Source organism: Fukomys damarensis, unplaced genomic scaffold (assembly GCF_012274545.1).
Source record: "Fukomys damarensis isolate Sample0158 unplaced genomic scaffold, DMR_v1.0_HiC HiC_scaffold_1, whole genome shotgun sequence".
NCBI classification, from domain to species: domain Eukaryota; kingdom Metazoa; phylum Chordata; class Mammalia; order Rodentia; family Bathyergidae; genus Fukomys; species Fukomys damarensis.
Window position 1 is genome coordinate 15,098,396 of NW_022900913.1, and position 22,936 is coordinate 15,121,331.

The 22,936-nt window shown below is 33.2% G+C and overlaps 1 protein-coding gene across 6 annotated transcripts in view; it reads right to left on the bottom strand.

Moving 5' to 3' along the window:
• Nucleotides 1-22,936, bottom strand: part of Cdh18 (cadherin 18) — an 883,722-nt gene that overhangs the window by 279,240 nt on the left and 581,546 nt on the right. For 5 of the 6 annotated variants that reach the window (XM_033757792.1, XM_033757776.1, XM_010609461.2 and 2 more), the window contains one exon: nt 10,384-10,855. In XM_033757792.1, the coding sequence (XP_033613683.1) occupies nt 10,384-10,611 (228 nt within the window). In that variant the 5' untranslated portion in view covers nt 10,612-10,855. Of the gene's footprint in view, nt 1-9,230; nt 9,283-10,383; nt 10,856-22,936 lie in introns of those variants that run through there. The other variant, XM_033757814.1, reaches the window with a different exon arrangement.

Genomic DNA, 22,936 nt, shown 5'->3' on the forward strand with positions numbered 1-22,936 from the left:
CAGTATGCAAAGCTAAGCAAATGCTACTTTCCTACCTTCTTCAGTATTATATATTAACTTCTCTCCAGAAATTAACCTACATTTTACTTTTTTAATTTCTTGTTCCCTTCCGTCCACAATTTTTGCCTCCTAATAAATATGTCAATATGCACAGCGATGCCACATACTTTTCTTTAAAATTTCAGTGATGTCTTGATTTCTGTCTGAATATTAAGTTTACAGATATCTGTAAAAACCATAAGCATGTTACTGAGACTACATTTAAGGTCCTTGCTCTGCACTGTTCATTCACTGCTACCCATACCTAGATCTTGGAACATTCAATAAACATGTTCCTTCCCATCCCAGTATGTTTGCATGCTTTTCACCCTTGCTAGGGGCATTGCTCCATTTTCAATAATCAAACACAATAGACCATCAACCTTAGCCTGGAGAGCTCTTATTTATTTTTAGGTCTTAGCCTGACTGTTCCTTCCTCGGTGCATCCTCATCCCCGCCTAAATATAAAAATATAGTTTTTTGCTTCCATAATGTAGCAAGTATCATTTCTTATACTCCTTATCAAAGATGATAGCTGAATGTCTGTTTCTGTGAACGCTGGTTTCATTTTACTGTCCCCCGTCCTATTTCTGTTTCTACTACAATGACCGGCATACTGACAGGAGCAAGGGATGTGTTCAATCAGGTTTACAGGATTGAATACATCCCACCTAGATGGAAAGTTTGTCAAATGAAATCAACAGTGATCAAGCTGGAGCCCAATAATACAAACCAAATACTATGAAAAATTAGCGTACATTTATTTTAATTTTTATATTGATTATAGTTAATGTAGAAAAGTTGTCATCACATAGACCATTCTACTTTCTGTGAATATAGTGACAAGTGCACTGTGCATAGAAGAAAAAGGGATCCTAGAGGAAAATCAAAGATTCAATTTATTCCATAATTATTTTAACAAGTACCTGAATTTTTATGAAAGGATAAAACAAACAAACTTAAAAATAATAAAATAAAAATAAATGTATCTGAAGCCCCTCAGGCTCCACTTTCAAATTAAATGCCTGTTGCATGAGGTCCAATGCAATTAAATTTTAAATATTCATTGGAAAAAATCAGTAAAATAATAGCACACATTTTCTGAGAATAATATAATACCCACGGTATAAAGTTTTAATTTCCCCAAGGTAAATACATCACTCTACGATTAAGTATAAAGAAATAGTGGTTTTGGAGTATATATTTCAATTTTATATTTTGGGAATATTTTCTATGCAACTGATTAAATATATTGATTCATATTAGAATAATGCTAATATTTTTATCTAGAAAGAATATTAAAAATATTTTCTAATAATAATTTTGTTTTTTACTAAGAAAAGTCTGATAAATATATGACCATAAAGTAGTAAATTGATAGACACTTTTTCACTATAAACAATTGAAAATTATATATAAAGAGTAAAAGTGATGGTATGATACAACTGCTCTAGAACACATAAAAGATAATTAATTGGAATCAAAGGAGGAAGGACTTTAAGACAGCAAACTCATTTCTAACTGAAACCAGCTTAGTTACTCTTGGGGGAAAAATGAACAAAAAACAAACAAACAAAAAACAGTTACAGATTCTGGAAGCAAGACATTGTTTTTTCATCAGCATAAGTTTAGAAAACATGAATTTCAGTTTTCTTTAGGTATGAAATAAGAATAGAGATTTTTTTTTTTTCTGGGATGAGAGACCGAACTCAGGACCTTGTGCTTACGAGGCAGGCAGTGGAACCACTGAGCTAAATCACCTGGGCAGAATAGAGATATTTAAAAAAAAAAAAACTTTAGAAATGGAAAAGTAAAAATCTACTAAACAATTTACACAAGTAACAAGGAAAATAGTGATCTTCTAGAATGTTGTGGGGGATAAAAGATTTGCTATAAGAAATTAAAACTCTTGGCAGGTGTGGTGGTGCATGCCTATAATTCCAGCACTCCAGAGGCTGAGCCAGATGATCACCACAAATTCGAGGTCAGCTTGAGCTACACTGTGAGACTCTGTTCCCAAAAAAGAAAAGAAGAAAGGATTTAGCTCAGTGGCACCGCACCTGCCTTGAAATCTCAAGGTCCCAAGTAGGAAAATGTTTCATGGAAAAGAAAACCTCAGTTGCACGTGAACTATCACAAAAAATCAACAAGTGGGATCTCTTCTTATTAAAAAGAGAAAAACCAGGGGAAAAAATTTTACCAGCTGTTCCTCAGACAAGAGTCAATCATCTAAAATATATAAAGAACATTTTTTAAAAAATCAAATTTAAAGACCCATTCCAAAAATGGGCAACTGAAATGAACAGGCATTTCTCAAAGCAGTAGAAATAGCAAATAAGCATATGAAAAAATGTTCGAGTTCGCTGGCCATTAGAGACATGTAAATGGAAACAATGCTGAGATTCCACTTCACCAAAAAAAGAATGGTTGCTGTAATGAAATTAACAAACACCAAATGCTGGTGGGGCTGTGGGGAAAAAGGCACCTTTCTCCACTGTTGGTGGGAGTGCAGACTGATGCAACCATTGTGGAAATCAGTGTGGAGATACATCAAAGAAATGGGATTTGGAAGTCCCATTAATCCAGCTATTCCCCTGATGGGCATCTTCCTAAAAGAATTTTAAAAAGTCATAAAACAACGATACATATTCCTGGCAGCACAATTTTTAATAGCTAAAATTTGGAAACAGCCCAATTGACCATCAACAGGAGAATTGATAAAGCAAATGCATGTTTTCCTTTTTTATAAAAGGGAGTACTACTCAGCCATAAAGAATGAGAAATTAGAGACATTCATAACTAAATGGATGCACATTGAGACCATATTCTTAAGTGAAATAAATAGGACACATGTAAACACCAAATAGTTTCTCTTGTGTGGGAAACTGAAAGTGTAAATAAGGATCAAAAGGTGTAAAAGATAATGTGAAATAAGAAGAAAAGAAGCAAAGGGGAAGTGGCAAGAGAAGGGGAAAGGAAAGAAGGGAATGAAATTAATATGAGAAAATGAAAACATGGACGCAAAGTCTTTGTAAATAGAAAGGGGAGAAATGTTTGGAGGGGGAGCAGGGGAATGGGGAAAAATAAGAAGCAATATATATTATATAAAAGCACAGATTTCCAACCATGAATGTCATTATGTTGTATACCTGAACTGCACCAATAACATTTTTTAAAAAAAGAAAAAGAATATTAAAATCCAAGCATGTGGCCCAGATGAAATGTGTCTTAGGTACAGTGATACTTTGGATCATGAACACTTTTGGAACAAAAACTAGTTCTCACACAAAAGCATTTGGCGTTTTGGGTTTTTATTTTATTTTATTTTTTTGTAGATGGTGCATCGCATGGGGTGATGAACGTGAACATGGCCAGCTTTCCCAGGATTATGGAAAAAATTAAGCTCATGAGATGAGATAACACTCTATATGTTTCAGTGTTGTTGTTTATATTGTGTGTAAAGTCAGTGATTATAAATTAAGAAGTAATGTCTATGCAGATTTATAAAACTGTTTCTTTCCATCAGATAAAATTATATGTGGCTATTTATAGAGTTCTCCATGATATCCTTATTCTCACTACTGACTCCAGTGCATATAAATATATTTTTTAAAGTTGTGCCAGGATCAAAGACCCACAGTAGAAAATGAATACACATGCACAAAATAATATGCAGTATTCAACACAACACCAAAAAGGAATTTATTAGTTTGTATATAATAATTACATTAATAAGAAAATAACTAGAAGTAAAAAATGAAAGGACAGACCAATATACAAAAAGAAGAGAAACCCAAAAGAAGTAGAAATTTAAGAATGTATTTAATATTCATGTTCAAATGAAGGAACAGTTTGTCTTAGTTGAGGAATGCATTGGTAAGCTAGAAGTAAGTCTAACATCAAATATATAAAAACTAGTTTCAGAATGGAGCAAAAATGAATTAGAAGTAAATTCAAAGAAATAATTGATAGTATATTTACATAATTAAGTGTGAAAATCCTCGTAGCTACCCTGAAAGTACTCATTCCACACTATTATGTGTTAAAAATGTATACTGTTAAAATGCATATGCTGAAGCCCTAATTCAGAGTACTTCAAAATTGTAACTTGTTTTTGTAAATATTACTGAGCTGAAAAGTGTTCTCACGTGATCCATAGTAGAAGTCTGATTTCTTTAAAAGCTCGTATTTATAGATGTGATAAAGAAGTCTACTGAAAATAAATAAGCCCAAATAAAATCAGCTTATGAGAGTGTCATATGTGCGATCCAGATGGTAAAGGTATAATTGCAGGGATCAGGAAGGATCCTAGAAAATAGCCTTTCATTTCAGAGTACAGATTGATTTAATAATTTCAATTTAGGAGAAGGAAAAGACCCTGGCAATGATTTAATATTTACCAGTCAATGAACGTTATTAATTTAGAACTGTGATATTTATTTTTAATTATGAAAGCAATATAATTAACATATTCTCATTAGAAAGATCAAATAATATGTTAATTAAATGTTTCCTTTGCTTAACCAATATCTCTCCACAACCTGTTACATATTAATATTATTAATCGGGGTTTGTATTTCCAGACACGAATTATGATTTAGACAAAACACTCTTGCCGGTATGTGCATGAATATACATCTATAGTTTCTGAAGCCTCACATTTTGCAATTGTGAGCCGAGTGATTGTTTCCTGTGTGTGTGCCCTAAGCTGCACCAGGTTTTACTAAATAATACCACTCACACCCTTCACAATTAAATCTCAGAAACACTTTAAGATTTTCCTGGACTGTTGGCCAGTTTGCCTTGATACAGCCATCCCTTAATTACAAAAATAATAATAATAATAATTACAATTATACTGGCCCAAAATTAGTATAATAACTAGTGAATTATATTTATTTTCATTTTTTTACTCTGAATTGAAAGTGCATTACTGTATATTCTGGCCTTTAAGTATATAGGCCTTTGTGACTATGCCAAGTGTCTCTATGTGGCTAGCAGCTCTGGTGGAAAAAGGCCCCAGAGATGGCCAGTGCCCTTCAGGGTCAAAGTTCCGTGTGGATTATCACCACTGATGCACACATGTATGGAAGTTTGTCTATACATTTACATTTTCAATGTAAGTAGATATAGATGTTCTGTTCACAGTGTTCATGTTTTGTATAGGTGACCTTTAAAAGAGATTGTCAGTGTAGTGTTAGGAGATAAACTCATTAATTGAAACACTTGCTATTTCATTTAGTTAAAATATCACTAACCCCTAGAGTGTAATTAACCTTACTGAAATCTGATTTCTTTAAAATAAAACATTAACAAATCACTACAAATTCAATGTTGTATACAGCTAATTAAACTCCTCCGGTTTGCATCCACTTTTTTGTAAGTTTGGATCCAAGTATAGCAGTTTAATTTCTCTTGGACTATTTTAAAACTGTTTTGAAATCTAGTCATTTATGTAACAGTTAAATGTCATGTTTAGATACTCTGTTTTCTGTTTTGAGGAAGTTGTAAAAAATCTTCATAAAATTATTATCTTAGTAATATCAGGTAAGTATTTGTGACTATACCTTGCTGTGCATTTAGTTTTTAACTCAAAATTCATGATGACATTAAAGCAATCATGTTTTTTAGGAAAAGGCTGAATGTCACAATTCTTTTACATGATATTTTCTCATTAACCTGAAAATTATTTATTTAATTTCAAAATACACTACTTAAAGTACAAAGACATGTAATATACAAAGAAGTGTTTACTATTTAAATAAAGAAATATAGGAGTAATTGTGACAATTAAAGGGAAATTGTATGCTCTATGTATTAGAAAGTAATTTTTCATGAAAGGATCAGATACAGTAAACTCTGTCCTTTCAGACTGCCATAACTAATCCTATGAACAACAAGAAATCACTCAAACATCCTCAGCTATTTTATTTTCTATTACTTGAGGAATTGAGTAAAATAGTTTCCTTCTTTCTTTACCATGTGTGTGTGCGTGTGTGTGTGTGTGAGTGTGTGTGTGTGTGTGTGTGTGTATGTGTGTATTCTGGCCATATATTCTGGCCAAACATATGTAATTCTATATATACATATACAGGTACATAAATTATTGTTTTAATAAAGGAAATTGTGAGCAATGATCTTCCATCTGTACTCCCTACCTGCCCACATTATGAAGGAAAAGGAGAGAGTGGAAGTAAGAGAGTTTTAGTAACCAAAGTCTTAATAAATATCACTAACACTTTCAAATATTATAATTTTTATCTAGATAAAGTTAAACACTCATTGGCAGATACTACATAAACACAGAAAAGTAAACACAGAATATAATTCATTTGCTCATTCAAAACAGTAATCTTTTGAGTTTTATTATGAAATCTTTCTCTAATGCCAATAAAGCCAGAATTTTAAGGCAAATTTTAAATTTTACTTTTTTTGGGGGGGTACTGGGGATCAAACTCAGGTGCTGCACTTGCAAGGCAGGTGACAAAACCACTGATCTAAATCCCGACCTAGTTTTACAAACATTTAAAAAAAATTTTAAACTTATTTAAATTTTCAAATTATTAGATTTTTTAGCCATATTGCTGCATAGGTACATGCTTTTATTTTCTTGACTCTTTTACCTAATTTCATTTTTATCTAATTAAAAAATAGTGCAAGGCGGACAATACTCATACAAGCAATCTGGAATAAAGTAAATTTCTTTTCCTTAGAGAAAAATGTTTGGTAAGTAAAAGAAACTATATTTTTAAAATGAAAATGATATATATTTATAGAATATAGCATCAGTAGCTAATCATATGCAGCTGCCAATTGAAAAATATGAAGTGATAGTGCCAACCAGTTTGCTTTCATAAATATCACTTTTTATACAGTTACTTACATTGTATAAACTGCAAATATTTCAATTTTCCTGAATATTACCAGCAAGAATCCACATACTTTGTAATTACTACCTACATCCCCACTCTGGTATACTCTGTTGATAAAGATGAAACAAACATTCTAAAATCAAGCATTCTTATTTTAGCCCCTAAATTGTGTACCCTAACTTTCAAATTCCAGTCTTTAATATAACTTTTACATCATTCTTATTTTTATTCAATAAGTAATATTTTCTAATTGAGGTGATAGACTGGAAATGTTGAGGTGAAAAATGTCTTTTTCTCTACTCCCGCTAATCCTTACATACAATTCTCTCAAATATCAGAAACACTCAAGTTAAACAAAAGTATAACTGCATGGGGAAATGCTTAAACTTACTCTATAAAAAAAATACTAATTTTATTTAAAAACAAATCAAAAGAGCATTCTGATAACACCTTATATACTAAAATATATAAAGAAATACTAATATCTTTAAGTTAAATACACATATAAAGAAATACTAATATCTTTAAGTTAAAAAGGCTAGAAAAATAATTCAAAATTAAGAACTAAATTACATTTTAAAAATCATTATATCTCTATACATTAGAACAATTTTGTTTTCACCCATAACTATAAAACTTTAACTTAAAAGTATAGCAGCATTACTTTCCATCTACTCTATTTATAAACTTCCACTTTGTACAGCTATGTTTGCTGGCATTCCTGTAGAGAAAGAGTTACTCAGTACATCATTGATGACAGTGTAGACTACAGCATCACTTACGGGGAGGTTCTAGAGATTAAATTTACTTATTTGTTAATCAGACTCTCCTTTCAGGAATCTTTCCAATAGACACACTTACAGTTGTGCTAAAGGACGTATGCACGTGGGTGTTCATTATGTTATTTTATGTAATGTTAGAACAAAATAGTAATAAAAGTTAATAAACTTGCATTAAATTAACTACACAGGATAGGTAATAAAGTACCTTAAAATTCTCTTTCCAGAGAAAGTACTGATTGATGACATCTCTGTTTCAATAGTTTCAAATAATTATCACAGCCATTAACATAGCTTCAAAAATTCATACCTCGGGGCACATTTTCCTGTGAATTATCACATTTGATCATTCCCAAATACTCTGAAATGTACAGTGCACAACAAGATAATCTCAAATCCTGCTACCCATGCTCTTTCACAGTGGGCATCTTAAGTCACAAATACTTTTTATAAATGACTAATATTGCACATTTCCTACTTTGTGGGCTTTACTTTGTTTCTGCTCACTTCTGCCATTGTAGCTTTAAAGGAACCATAGATATACCTAAATCCATAAGTATAGCTATTTTCCAGTAACACATAATTTATGGACAGTGGTGATGGAATTTCATGTGAGATGACGGCCTCCTAAGTGTGTCCACTTGTCCATCAGTGGTGCTAACAATACAGTGTGTAAAATTCCTCAAAGCCTGTGGAGCACTGTGAACTTCTACCACCCTCTAATCTGTGAGGAGATCCAAACCATATGTTCATTAATAATCCTAGAATCCTTAGAATTGATCTGGATATTTCAGCTTCATCTTTCATTAAACATAGGCTGAGAAAAATCAATAGATGATTGAACTTTTCCCTCCAGTTCTAAGAAGTTTTATTTCTTTTTATTTTGGGAAATCATAAGAATATGTACAACAAAAATTTTTTGAGACAGAGTCTCACTGTGTAGTGCAGGGTGGTTTAGAACTCATGGCCTTCTGGCTCTGTATCCTGAATGTGAGGATTACAGTGACATCCCAGCAGGCGCAATTGGTCTAACAAAATGTTTTACTAATTACCTGTTTGACTTTTAATCAAAAAAGCCTATGTATTTCTTTCTCTTTTTGCTTTTTTTTTCCTTTGCAAGAATTGAAAGTATTACATAGATAATGTGAAATAGGAAGAAAAAGTCATAGGGGAAGTAGAGAGGAGGGGTAGGGGAAAGGAAAGAAGGGAAAGGAAAAATATGAGAAAAGGAAAAACTGGAAACAAAGCTTTTGCAAATATGGAGGGTTGATGGGGTGAAAGGGAGGGCAGGGGAATGGGGAAAATAATAACCAAGATACATCATTTAAAGGTACAGATGCCCAATGATGAATATGATGGAAACGTATAACTAAAATGGACCAAAAAACTTAATGAATAAAAAAGAATTGAAACTATTATGGAGACGGATTTTGAAGCTCAAAACAAAAATAAATATTTAGTAATTCAATATGCTTTAATGGTAATACATTTGCTTTTCTGTGTTTAGTTCGTGGAACACTTTGCAGTGGGTAACTCATACCGTGAAGACGAACCATTGCCTCCTGTTGGTATGCGAGTGGGAAGACAGGAGAACTGTTTCAAGCCTTTTGTCACATTCCATATTCTGACTCCATGGCTTCTGTGTTGTGTGGAAAATGCAGCTGAAACTGAATCCCTGTTGGACAAGGGGCGGAGTGGAGGGTTGTGATCTTGCACCGCCTACACATGAGAGAAGCTCTAATGTTTGGATGGAGTACTGCTTTTTAAAGAGTGCTGCTCAAATGAGAGTGAAGAGTCAGCCAGCAAGGTGGAAGCCACTGAGCCCGGATCACCACGTCTCCACGGCTGTGCTTGGTGGTTTTTATGCAGGTACCGAATAAACCCTGGCAGCTGCTTGCAAAGACCAGTAATTTATCAGGCTTGGGATTTTCTATGTCCTATTCCGTCGTAGGGCCTCGAAGACACATGCTTAAGCTCCCCCAGTTTGCTAAGCACATGATTTCCTGGACATTTTGATAAATCATTATTTTTTTTAAAATTAAGAGAAAATAAATTTGACTGGAAATTCTAATGATTTACTCAATGCAATTTGTGAGCCTTTTAGCAAGATGGGTATGCCTTAGCGAGATGTGTACACCTAATGCATATTTAATTTCATATACAATGTAGAAACACTGCTTTGAAAATTAATTTTAGATATTAGAGAATATTCATTTTCTTTTAAATGCAGACTTGGTACATCTCTGTAACAATGAATACAAACATTAGATATGGTAAAATGTCATTCTTAGCATCATGTGTACTAGCAGTAAATAAAAAGTTATCAATAAAGATTAACATATCAGTGATATACAAAATTAAAATGTACCTTCATAGCAATAAAACAGAATTATTTAATTTTTTTCCAATGAAGTCATTCTGCTTTATAAGAAAGAAAAGGGCACTGTCCTAGAAAATAATATTTAGTTCAATATATATGAAACCAAGTTTAAACATAATGTAGTCAGTGGTGTCATCTTTTACAGTTGCTCCCTTAAGCTCTCTGATAGAAGACTCAGCCTCCTATACCATTGTTCAGTTTGTATTTTTTGTCTCTTGAACCAACCCTGCCCTCATCTCACTCCACAACTTCTCTGAACAAGAATAAACAGATCACAGCAAATGAAAACAAAGCAAACCAAAAGAAGACTTACTTTTCCAACATATTGTGGATCTGGTCCCATGTGTTCTTCTAAAACAAAGAACTGATTCCATACCCATCCCCTTTTGGGGCGGTGGTGGACTTCGGTTTCCCCTTCTGGGTGTTTGGTTTGGTTTCTGGTCACCTTGATGGAGCCGTGGTGGGCAGTCCCGTCACACCTCTGCACAAAGCAGAGACACACTAGCACTGGACAGATGCAAGAGGTACTCGTAATTTTCATTGTAAGACAGCTTTCCAGTTCACAATTGCCCTTCGTTTCCTTGTCAGCTATAAATGCTTAGTGCGCATTCAAAGCATCCTTTGGAAGGACAGTCCAAAGTAAACAGCTTCTCGTGTCCATGATTTGACTGCCCACAGGGGAAAAGTCAGACAGTATTTACATCCTGAAGCACCCGGAGAATCGAAGCTGGAGTTGTCTGATTCTAAGTCTTCAGAGTAGAGAAACACAAGTGACCATTTTCATCCTAATGGAAAAAGAGAAAATTAGATGTACATAAATATAAAACACGTTAATTTTAACAATTTGTTTTCAATGAAAATTATACTCTTTTGCAGAATGATGTTGCTAGGCAAAGAAAATTCTTTCAGACATACAAAGATGTCTGCATACGTTTTTCACATGTACTTCTCTATGTGTACTGTTGATTCTTAATTCCATATACTCTTGGTTATTGTTTCATATAATACAAATTTATTGCAAATGGAACACAAGAATTACACATTGTATATGAATTAGTGAACTCCTCAAATATTCTCAACAGCACAATAGCAATCTAAGATGCACTTGAAGTGTTTGATAAGTAAAATAAGAAGAAAAGCAAAGAAAACAGAGAAGAGGTTAGGTGGAAAAAAATATATTTAACTCAAAATTACTCCAGTCTTTAGGTACAGATGGGCATAATGGATTAAGAGTGAGAAGGATCTATCATAGCTCACATGCACTTTGATATGTTCTGCTTATAATACTCTATGGTGCAAACTTCAGATGGAGGCAAAGTGGATTTTCAGCCTTGGGAATGACATCAATAAATTTTATTTTTCAAATACAAAATTCTAGTGACTGTCTAAGGAAAAGATTGGGATACTATAGCAAAACAACAGAGGTAAAAATGCTTTCATTGTAAAGGTAGCAAATGTTGAGGTTTTGGATCATCGCTTTTTATATTACTGGACAATATTTTAAAATTTGAAGACTATTCCTAGGAGGCAAATAGACAAGGCTGATCCTCAAATTAGTAGTTTAAAGACAATATTTTGTGTAAAACATTGTTGTGTTTGAATAAATTACAATTAGATATTGATTCAAGAAGGCTAATTAATTTAGAAAAATTGGATGAATTATTTCTTCATGTTTAAGTTTCATGGGCTGGGGATTTAGCTCAGCGGTTCGGTGGCCTGCCTTGCAAGTGCAAGGACCCGAGTTCAATCCCCAGTACCAAAAAAAAAAACAAAAAAAACCTCACCCTATAAGAGTATAAATTAACATATGCCTGGATGAATTACAGAGTAGCTTATATGAAAACATAGTTAATTTAAAAACTATAATAATCAGTGATAACATAACTGTACATATATAAAAAGGTTCTTTTTTCAGATTTGGGATGAAAATGCTTCAAGATCTTCCACAGTGCGGCATTTTTTTCTATCAGCTTATTTTTCCCAAGTGAGAGTTCATCAGAAGCTGTTTTAGCCAATGTACAAGAAGTGCGTAGAATTCAAATGGAATCTCATTATAACCATCCGATGCATGTGAAATTCAAGTTTTAGAATATTTTATGAAAACTAAGATACCTGTCTAATTGATTTCATTTAAAATGACTCATAATCTTTCTTATTTAAAAGAACAGTATTAATTTAAGTTCACATGATACAAGAACAGGAGAAATTTTTTAAAAATTACTTTTAATTTACAATATTTACTCATATGAATCTTATAATTTTAAGTCTCATGCATTATTTCTAAATATCCTATTTATTAAAATCTTTAGCTAGAATAATTACTCTCAATACTTTTCCTGCCTACTTAAAATATTTGATTTTATATAAATTTTTAATTTGCCAAGTAATTCTTAAAGTCATGAATTTTAAAAAAAGAAATTTTAGTCGTTCTTAGAAGCCAACTGATAAGTGTATAGAAGGTGTTGTTTTCTTAATATTTTCACACCATTTAGTGTGATTTTCAAATGAAATTAACATCTCTGCCCTTTATGCTGTTATTTAACAAAGCATAATTCATGAGAAAAAGGTGAGGAAAGTGGCTTTTGCAATGCATTACCTATATTTGGAATGAGTTTTTTTTATTTACATCGTTGATCTCTTAAGTCATTCCAAAACTATAAATATATAAATGTGTGTGTGAATTATGTTTATGAATCCCATGTGAAAAGTATAAATGATAAATTTTACTTTGTGTAATAAAAGAACAAATTTCAACATTTCAACTGTGCTTTAAGAAATAATTCTATTTACTATACAATTATAGGGCAAAACTACAAATACGGACATTTCTTCCTTTATACAAGAAATCTTTCCCTTCATATGTTAGTGAGGTGAGATTCAAATAGTAAAGTGAACCACTGATTAAGACCAATGCAGTGAGTAAGATATTGACACCTTGTGACTAAGCAGCACTCCAACATGCAGCCTTCTTTTGTGGAAAAACCAAATAGGTGCATTCTGAAGAATGGAGCCCTAACTCACCACGGAACACTTAAAACTGAAATAAAGGTCTTTCTATATCCTGTTAGTTAACACCTATGCCCTTGATACATGCATGTAAATTGTATGCTCCGACACCTGCAGCCGGTGATGGATGGGTGTCAGGAAAGCTGAGTTTTTATAGCAGTGCTCCCGACTCCGAGGTGCAGCTGAGTTCTGTGCTAAGACAGAGTCCAGTGGGAGCTGAGTGACGTAAACAGCAGCCAGCGGCTCAGTGCCACTTGTCTAAGCTACTCTGAATACTACTTTTCCCAAATCCAATTCATACCCACCTTCATCAATTTTGATGTTAAATAATATTCTCCAAATAAACTTATCTGCTACTCTCCTAAAATGGGTGTGTGATGTTTGAAAGAATTTCGTCTGATAAATATTATTATGGTCTTCTTATTCCAAAAAAAATAGCTTCCAAAGGCTGAAATACGTAAAATAATCTGTACCGCTAACTTCTCCTTTGTGCTTGATATTTGAACTAAATAAATCCAACATTGCATGCTCAGAATAATCTCTGGCTTCTATAAATACTTACTTTTCAGAACTACAGTTAATTTCTCTACTTAAGAGCCAGGAGAGAACTTGGAAAGTCCATTTTGTAGGAAATGATCACACTTGTATTTCATCTCACTTTCTGAACCTTATTTCTCACTTTTAGGAGTTTACATTATATCTTTAAGCATGTTAAACAATGTAAGAATTTATAAATAGAGCATCATTTCCAAGTTAACTTTTATGTTGAATTTCTAATAACACCTAAGATTCAGCAGTTTAACCATCAATAGTTCTTAATAACGCTATTCTTTCTATGAAAATGTTAAGCATGATATTCAAAGCAAATGATTTTCCTCTGCATGCCAAACACTACTGCTACTTGCTAGGGTTTTGCAGTAAATTCTTACTCTACTGGTTCTTTATTTATAAAACTTGAGCACAAAGAAATCTAGAATATCTATGAAGAGTACATATCAATAGATACATGATGCAAATTCACAGAGGGTTTTCTTATTTATATATACATTTTCAGAAAGAGCAAAATTTAAGAATTTAATTAAGCGTTATAGTACTTGTATCTGTTTTAAATACATGCAATTTATTTTTTCTAATATTATGAAAACCTTAAGGTTATGAGAATACCCTGAATATAGATTGATATTATAAATACAGATTAGGGAATCAACCTTGAAATAACACGTAACAAAACTATGAAACTGTAAATCCATTCAATGATAAGGCTGATCTTGTAAGGAGGACTCATTCTAAAAATAGTATGACTGAACTCTTTCATGATGAATTATTTTAAATGATCATATTTTAATCACTGTTTTATTTCTTAACTTGGACTTTTTTTTTTTTTTTTTTTTGTACCGGGGATCGAACTCAGTGCTTGCAAGGCAGGCAGCCGAACCACTGAGCTAAATCCCTGGCCCTGGACTACATTTTTAAGCATCCAATGATTAATAATATATGCATTCTTTTTGGTCTAAGTCTAGTTTATATTCATAGCTCATCGATATTACCTTCTGAATTTTTATTTCAACTTTCTTTTTTTTACTTCTATAACTGTATGCTCTACAACTTTATGAGCTTTTCCTATATCAAGGAACAATTTACTCATGGCCTGTGCACAAATTCCTTGAGCATAAATACTTATTAAATTGCTCCAAATTATTTTTCTAAATTGTGTCAAATATTATCTTCACTAAATCTCACTGATATTATCATTCACTGAACAATTTTTCATGCTAAATACAGCCTACTGCAAAAATAGTGTTTTGCCAGCACTGTTAGAATAAACTCTCCTTAAATAGGAATGGCTCTAACTTTTTGTAGTGTGGGGCAAATACTTCAAATATTTTGCAAACAACATGCTGTCTGCTCTCGTAGGCTGTATGCCCACCTGCTCCCTCTTTCTCCATCTGGGCTTCTTGTCAAAGTGTATTTGTCTCTTCAAACGGACCACAGCTAAGTAACTTACTTTGGACAGTGAAGGTAAGTCAGTCATTGTACTTACTCTTTATCAGTAAATTGACTTAAATAGGCTTTGCATAGAAAGAAGTGCAAGTGGCCGCATATCACATGGAACCATGGGGAGCTTCACCTAAATTGCCTGCCAATATTGTTTCTCGATCGATTCCCAAATTTATATTTGAAATTTTAATCTTATGATTTCAGAATAATCTCATATTCTTAAAGATTAGATAATATTGTGCATAATGGTTTATATTTATTTAAAGTCATTATATAGTCAAGCATGTGTAAAATTATCTCACAGAAATGTTCTCTTAAAGATATAGAAATATCTCAATAATAGCATAAAATGAATCACACCGCATTAACTTTTGTATGCTGTGCTTTTCCACTCAAAATAATCATTTAAGTTTCAAGATACTGAGGAAATAACCATGTACATATGGAGAGGCAGAGATCCCCGACAGGCTCATTCAACTTTGGTTACCTTGAAAGTGTTCATCTCTAAACTCCATCAATAAACATACCCTCCAAGATCCAAACTAAAGACTTCTTAACAAAATCTCTGTTTTGTTAACATAAATCTTCTCAGGGGTTTTGTTTTTCAGCACATCTGCTGAGGAAAGGCTTGGAGATCCTTGTTTCATGCTACTTTTTCAGAGGTATCACACAGCCTTGGAGCAGAAAAAGAGAGTCTCTCTTGAGGACAGAGAAGGAAGACAATATCTCCCTTCTGTGAAGGCATTGGAGAGTTTGTGACACCGCTTTTCTAAGTCTGGGAGTTCCAAAGCTCAGGGTTTCTTAGAGGTGACGTGTGAGTATTGGGTATGCGACATATACCCTAGCTTCTGGTTACCAGTATTGTGATGTAAGAAGCAATAGAAATGTATTCTGCCTACTGTGTTATGGACTTTTGTCTCTGTTCCAGGCATCGAGCTTGTTCTGCAGCAACCCCTACATGTACAAGCATACTTTTATTTTGTAATCACTGAGGAAACATTTGTTAATGAGGGAAAGAGTAAATGGGAAGTAGACCAATTGCTTCATGATTTCTTTAGCAGGAATGATGTTAAAACACTCAGTTTGAATTTATAATATTTAACTGCAACTGTGCTACAGAAAAAGTTTTTAAAACAGTGCCCATTTTGGTTGACATTATACTGTGTCTTTCATTTAAAAATCTGTTAAAATCAAATACACATAAGTGCAGGATAATAAAGTTCCATTTCCTCAATAAAAATCCTTATTGTATTAGTTCATTTTAATGCAGAGGTAATTAAATAAGGCACTGAAATATCAAGCCAAATGTACACCAGCAGTCTAACTTATAACATGCACTATGTTCAGTTACAAGCATCCCTCTCTACACACACGCCAGACCTGCAGGGGACATGTGCTCCGACCTCCTCGGTTTGCTGAAACCATGGATAGCAGGAAGATACAATTTAACGGTTCTGTCAACATAACTTAGCACCTCTCACAAATTGTTCACAAAAATTACTCTTTGAGTTGCGACAACAAAACTAGCAATGGTTTTTTACTGCTTTTTGGCAATTTCATGGATAAACTGTTCTTTTTTTCTCTCATTGAGTTTATTGGTACATTTTAGGTATACAGTACAGTTACATTCATTATTGGGATCTTGTGCCTTTTGCACGACAGGTCTTGGTACTCATTTTCTCCTGTTCCCACCCTCCCTTTACCCCCTCCTCCCTTACCTATTTAAAAAACTTTGTTTCCATTTTTTCATTTTCTCACATTTTTTTCTTTTCCCTTATTTCCTTTCCCCTACCCTTCCAACTTCCCCTACACCTTTAGCCCTTTTCTTCCTATTTCACATTGTACATTACACCATTCAGATCTTATTTACACTTTTAGTAGTTTCTCTAGTGTGAGAAACAGACTATTCATGTTGAATGCAGGTCTTCACAAGTTCAGTGTAAGATTGTCTTTCTTTTCTTATTTAACAGGAGACTCTAACTACTTAACTGAAAGGAAGCAAGTTTAGGCTTTTTTTTTTTTTTTTTTTTTTTTTTTTAACTGCAGGCATCACTACTCTTGCATTCTGGGCCCATTACTCCACAGAATGAGAGTTTCTTGAACACAAACAAAGATAGGCGTAATAGCCAATGACCAAGATATCTGCTAAGGAGCCGATGTGCTAGTAGAATACAGAGCATAGATGTGCTTGGCAAAAACATGCTTTAGATCCCAGGAGGGAGAGACAAGGATAGCACAACATTTCTCAGAGTTACTCAGAACAGAGTGCAATTTAAAACTTAGTAAGTCTGTGTTTCTGTAATTTTCCATGTCAAGTTGCATACCAGAATTCACCATGGTTCTGAAACACACAAAGTGAAACCATGGATTTCTTTTTTCTTCTAAGACAAAGTCTCACTGAGTCATTAAGTTTTCCAGGTGGGAACTGACTTTGTCATACTCCTGCCTTAACCTCCTATAATGCTGAGATTACACACAATGTTTTTTGAGGAGTTTAATTGTCCTGTGATTAAAGTTAATATTTGATAGATAAGAAATTAATATTGCCACTTTGTTATTTTATTCTTTGGATCTTCTTCCTCCTTTTATCCATATCTTTTTTCTCCTTTTGTCTTCCTTTGCACATAATTACAGGAAATATTTTAACCATTTTAAATTTTTATCATCCCTATATACTTTTTGTGCATATCATGCCATTTAAATAAACCATCTCATAAAATATATTTCACATTAATAATCTATATATGATCAATTGCTACAACTACACTTAGTCAACCACACATACTTTATTTTACTTTTATCACAAAAAAAGCATTATTTATATTGTTCATCTATTAACATATTTTGCTACTTTTCTCTTTTAAATTCAAACCAGAATTAAAAGAAATTTTCAAAACCAATGCAGTGTTTAGTACCTCATTTCTTGTCATTATACAGTGTCCATGAAAACATGTTTACACATTTCAGGAAAATAAAAGATTTATAAATATTTCAATACTAAATTTATTGAGACATGATAAAATTAATACGTTTTCTTTTATCTCCACAACAAGAAGAGGTGCTCAAAGTGGTGGCCATTGCCTTCAGACATTTATTAGTACAGCAAACTCCTGTTTGAGTAACTTGGTATTGAGATTACTGCACATACATTATTAATTTCTTCTCTAAGGGCTTTCAATGTATTTGATTTTCTGTAATATACAACATCCTTTAGGGTCCCTATATAAGGGTGATACCATCTGTTGAAAATCAATCTTACTATTTTTCCTTTCATGAAGTATACATACATTTTTAAAATAGGCTTTGTATTTTATTTTGTAGTGACCTTTAGACTTTTATATTTTCTGTTATTATTTGGTATATCTTCATTTCAAACTAAGGATTATTTTCAGTAATTCTTATAATGCTGTTATAGTGCTGAACCGTTGCAGTTTTTATGGCTGTGAGTTATTTTGGTTATTTTTTTTCCAACTTTGAAGAACAGTGTTGTTGCATTTAGAAGATTCCTGGTATTATAAGTGTTTCCTCTCTGTTGAATGGAATGGAATATAGCAGATAAAAAGATGAAAGGGGAGAATGATTTAAAGGCCAGTGCAGGGGGTAATGAAAAGATAAATTCCCCAAAACAAACATCACTATTCAGTTTTGCAAATGCAGCCTAATGAAAAAATACTCTATAGAAGTGCAGGTAACAGATGATATTAGCTAAGAGAAAGACGAATATATTTATACATATATATATAAAATATAATATAAGATGAATATGTCATACATATATAGGAAACTAAACTAAGTGTTAGACATTTCATGGTATATGGATAGGAAAAAGGGTAATATTTTTAAATGGAGGAGGTAGATTAAGTGTAAAAATAAAAAATTTCATCACAATATTTAATAAACATGTGCTCACCATGAGGCATTTGAACTGTGACATAGAATAGGCAGCAACTATGAGCTGGTGGGGACATCAGAGCTACAGGTTTCACGTGAGAGTCAGCAGGATCTCAGGGATACAAAGGACATATGGAACGAGACTGAGATAGAAAGCAGAAGAGGTCATACGACTCAACCCTGAACATTAAACATCCTGAGAGTAGAAGAGCAGGAGTCTGCAAATCACTGGAAGAGATCTTCTGTGCCTCAGTTCATGGTGATGAAACAGGAATTATGTCATAGAAGTGTAGAGAAAGAATATTTTAAGGAGTAAAAATATTGAACAGTAAATTAGTCTTCACTTACACAATATTCAGAAACAATGAACAGATCCTTAGCATTCGATGTGTGTTCATATTAATTTGTAGAATGTGATAAAGGGATTAGCACTTCAATTGTGTGTCTTATGAGTGGAAGTGCACCTGTGAATTCCTTACTACGTCTATGTCTTCTCCACTCCATGCACTGGGGCAGATGCTTTAAAAAGCAAATCGTTTATGAACATTTTCCAGTAGAATATACAAAGAATCACACACAGCACTAAAGTAGTTTGTTTGAGAGATAGACGGGATTCAAAGGCAATTCTGTTTTAGTTTCATGCCATTCTTGAGCAATAGATGTATATAGACTTGGGTTTGAATTATGATGCTTCTGTTTCTTTGCTGATGGCCTTGGAGATATGTTACTTAGCATCATATTTCTGCTTCCTAAGAGTTCAATGAATATGATAGCTCTATAAGTTGCATTTACAATTATATGGGTTTAAAGAACTAAGAATCTTTCGTGATTCATAGTAGGGCCTCAAAATGTGTTAGTAAATAATACTATTATTGTTAAGTAGACATAGTACTTTAGCATTTGATTTAGATTTATTTTACTGCGTGTTATGATTATTTTCTACCCACGGAATTTAAACTGAAAGATGTGGAATGCATTCCTCTTTTACATGTGGTTATCATATATGTATTTATTTCAATGCACTGCCCTAAAATTAAATGCATATATGATGATAATTATCAATATAATGTTTATGAGGTGTGATTTCTTGTCATATTGTCATCCTCTTTCTGCTGGCTTAGAAAAATCGATTCATGGATGTTTAAATGCCTTGTCATACTTTTGAAGAGAGAAGCAGCTCACACTACTTAGTTGCACCTGATTCTGTTGTCCTTACAAAAGAAGATGGACTTAAACCTTCACCTGCCACGTGGGAGGGGTTCCACGGGACAGTAGGTGAGCCTTACTTTTAAACAATGATGTCTGGGACATGGAGGGAATGCAAGGAGCTTGTGAGAGATCTCCATCACTGACTTTGCTATCAGCCACTGGACTACGGAAAGAAAACAAACCAAAATACTTCCAGGATGTTCTAATGTGGGGGTATCAAAACAATGACAACCATTATGTATCTGATTTGGTCACAGGGCTTCGAAAGTAAAGGTCTTTGCTTTTACTATCTGGAAATTCATTGAGATTGTATTTGCACTTTGGTGTACCTATTTCCAGGTACTGCATTATCCCGTTTATGAAATTTTATGGGTTTTCACAATTAGGGAGTGAAGCAGGTAGTATGTCGTATAACATAACAACTTAGAATACAAAGGGTCTTTTGTTTGGAATTAAGTCCCTGGGGAATATTCCAATTAACTCTTGTTGCCTACTGAGGTTTAACATTGTAAAATTTTGATGAAGAAAACTAAAATGCACACAAACAACAAAAATGAAACAACCAAACTTCAAGGTTTCCTCCAGAGTACTTTAAGATAAATTTTAGTTATGTTTACATGAGGAATCTGCCACACAGTTATTATAATTGCTTCACTGTGGTCCTATAAAAGTAAAGATGCTTCAAATAATATATCTTTATTGGGAACATTTAAGTAGCTTCTATATCCACTTTCCTCGAAAATTAAGAGTATAATTTCAAGTCTAATTTTTTTATCCTGGAAATATGCATTGTTTTTATAGTTCAATTATTTGCTCATATTATAAAAATTGTCTATTCATATAAGAAAAGCTATATATTAAAACAGTAAAAATTGGCAGTAAGGGAAAATAAAACAATCTTTTTCCCTTTAGTTCAAAGTTCTACTTTCAATTATTAAAATTGAAATGCATGTATAGATCTGGATATAAATAAAATCATCAATAGCTACATCACAAAATAGATGTTAAATGTCCACTCAGTAATTTTTTATATTTCCTGACACATTTCACAGTAATAATGCATAATAATTTATTCAAAAGCTTATTGATGAATAAACATAAGTATGTACAAACATACATCCTTTCATATCAGCAGAAAATAATCTCTTTTAGTTGAAATTTTAATTTAAAATTGGCAAATTTGAGCCCAAGACAAACATAAGCACCCAAGGGACATGAACTGGGCATGTAAGGAACAAACACAGATTCAGTTCATATGAACATCTATCTCTAGAGCCCAAGTTATAAAATAAGGGCTCCTAAAATCTACAGAAATTAACCAACATACTTTAATTTTGCCTCATGGAAAGAAATAAATATAGGAAAAAATAAAAAAATCTATCACAGGCCAGCAGATCACTAGAAGTAAATCTCAACACAAATGCATTTTTCCAGAGCAGGGTGCACACCAGGAGTAACGCCTGTCTGCAGGGGGATTGTGAGGGACAGAGTGTCAGGGTAACAGCAAACTAGGGGAGTAGAGCAGTTAGGACTCCACCCAGAATCACACAAACACGTTGATGAAAAATAAACTGACTCTAGCAAAAGTGCATCTGATATTGCATAAACCGACGACTTTGGAATAACTGTAACGCTGGCCTCACGTGTGAAGGTGAAATGTGGGAGAATTTTTAACAATCCAAATAATCATAAAAGGTTTTTGGTAAAACTAATTTCTGAAACCTGCAAAGCTCCACACAGCATAAACCTGAGAAGCAGATTAGTTAAAGTACTGAAAGCACAGAAATATCCCAGCCAAAAGCTAAGCATGTACATGAAAAAACACAGCAAAGAGAAGAAGACAGAGGAAGGCTGTTAAATATGAGTGCTGCTAACTTCACTAACAATGAGAGACCCGGAATTCAAAACCATTTGGAGATCTTTCTCATTGAAAAGATGATTTTTTAAAAGTCTAAAGTTCTGAAAATGCTTCGCAAGACTCTGGATCAAGGTGTGAACTCTTATACATGGCTTCCAGTTACATAAAAAGGTCACCCTTTTAAAGACAAATCTGTGTATTTCTACCAATATTATAGAAGTTTTATTTGTTGATTAATAAATTCTACTTCCAAGTATTTGACCACCAGAGTGCTAATATCCATCCTTTGCAATTGAAAACAAGAGTAAAAGGTAATCAACACATTTCCATGCCTTTTCAGAAGTGTTTTTGTGACATTTAGTTATGTACAAAGGAAAAGATATATATAAAAATTAGCAATGCCTAATGATATCTTCAACAAAAGCTTTTGTTCAAGCAAAATGTGTATCTGTATACATTTACCTGTCAATGCTGAACTACATGGGACTAGTCCAGAGAATTGCATTAGATACATAAAACAGAACACGAGACAGCTCCTTCTGTAACGGATGATTTCTGACATATATTGTTACATGTTTCGGAATAGTGCATATACTGTTTTACTTAATTTTTAAAGTAGCTTGAAATAAGCCATCATATTTATTTCCTTATGTATAAATATTTGGGAAAAATATATGATAAGTGTATAATATTTCTCTTTTTGGAAGAGTGCGAGATCCAAGTCGAATACATTTGATAGGAAGGAGCTACTTTCCTGTGTATAAGTTTGCTTTTAATTTTTCACAGTATTGCAAGTGACATTACTATATCGTTTATTAAAAGTTAACACGTTTTGGAATAGATGACTTCTGGCAGCCCCTACCCTTCTGTTTGCCCATCCATGTGTGTAAATAATTCTAAGCAA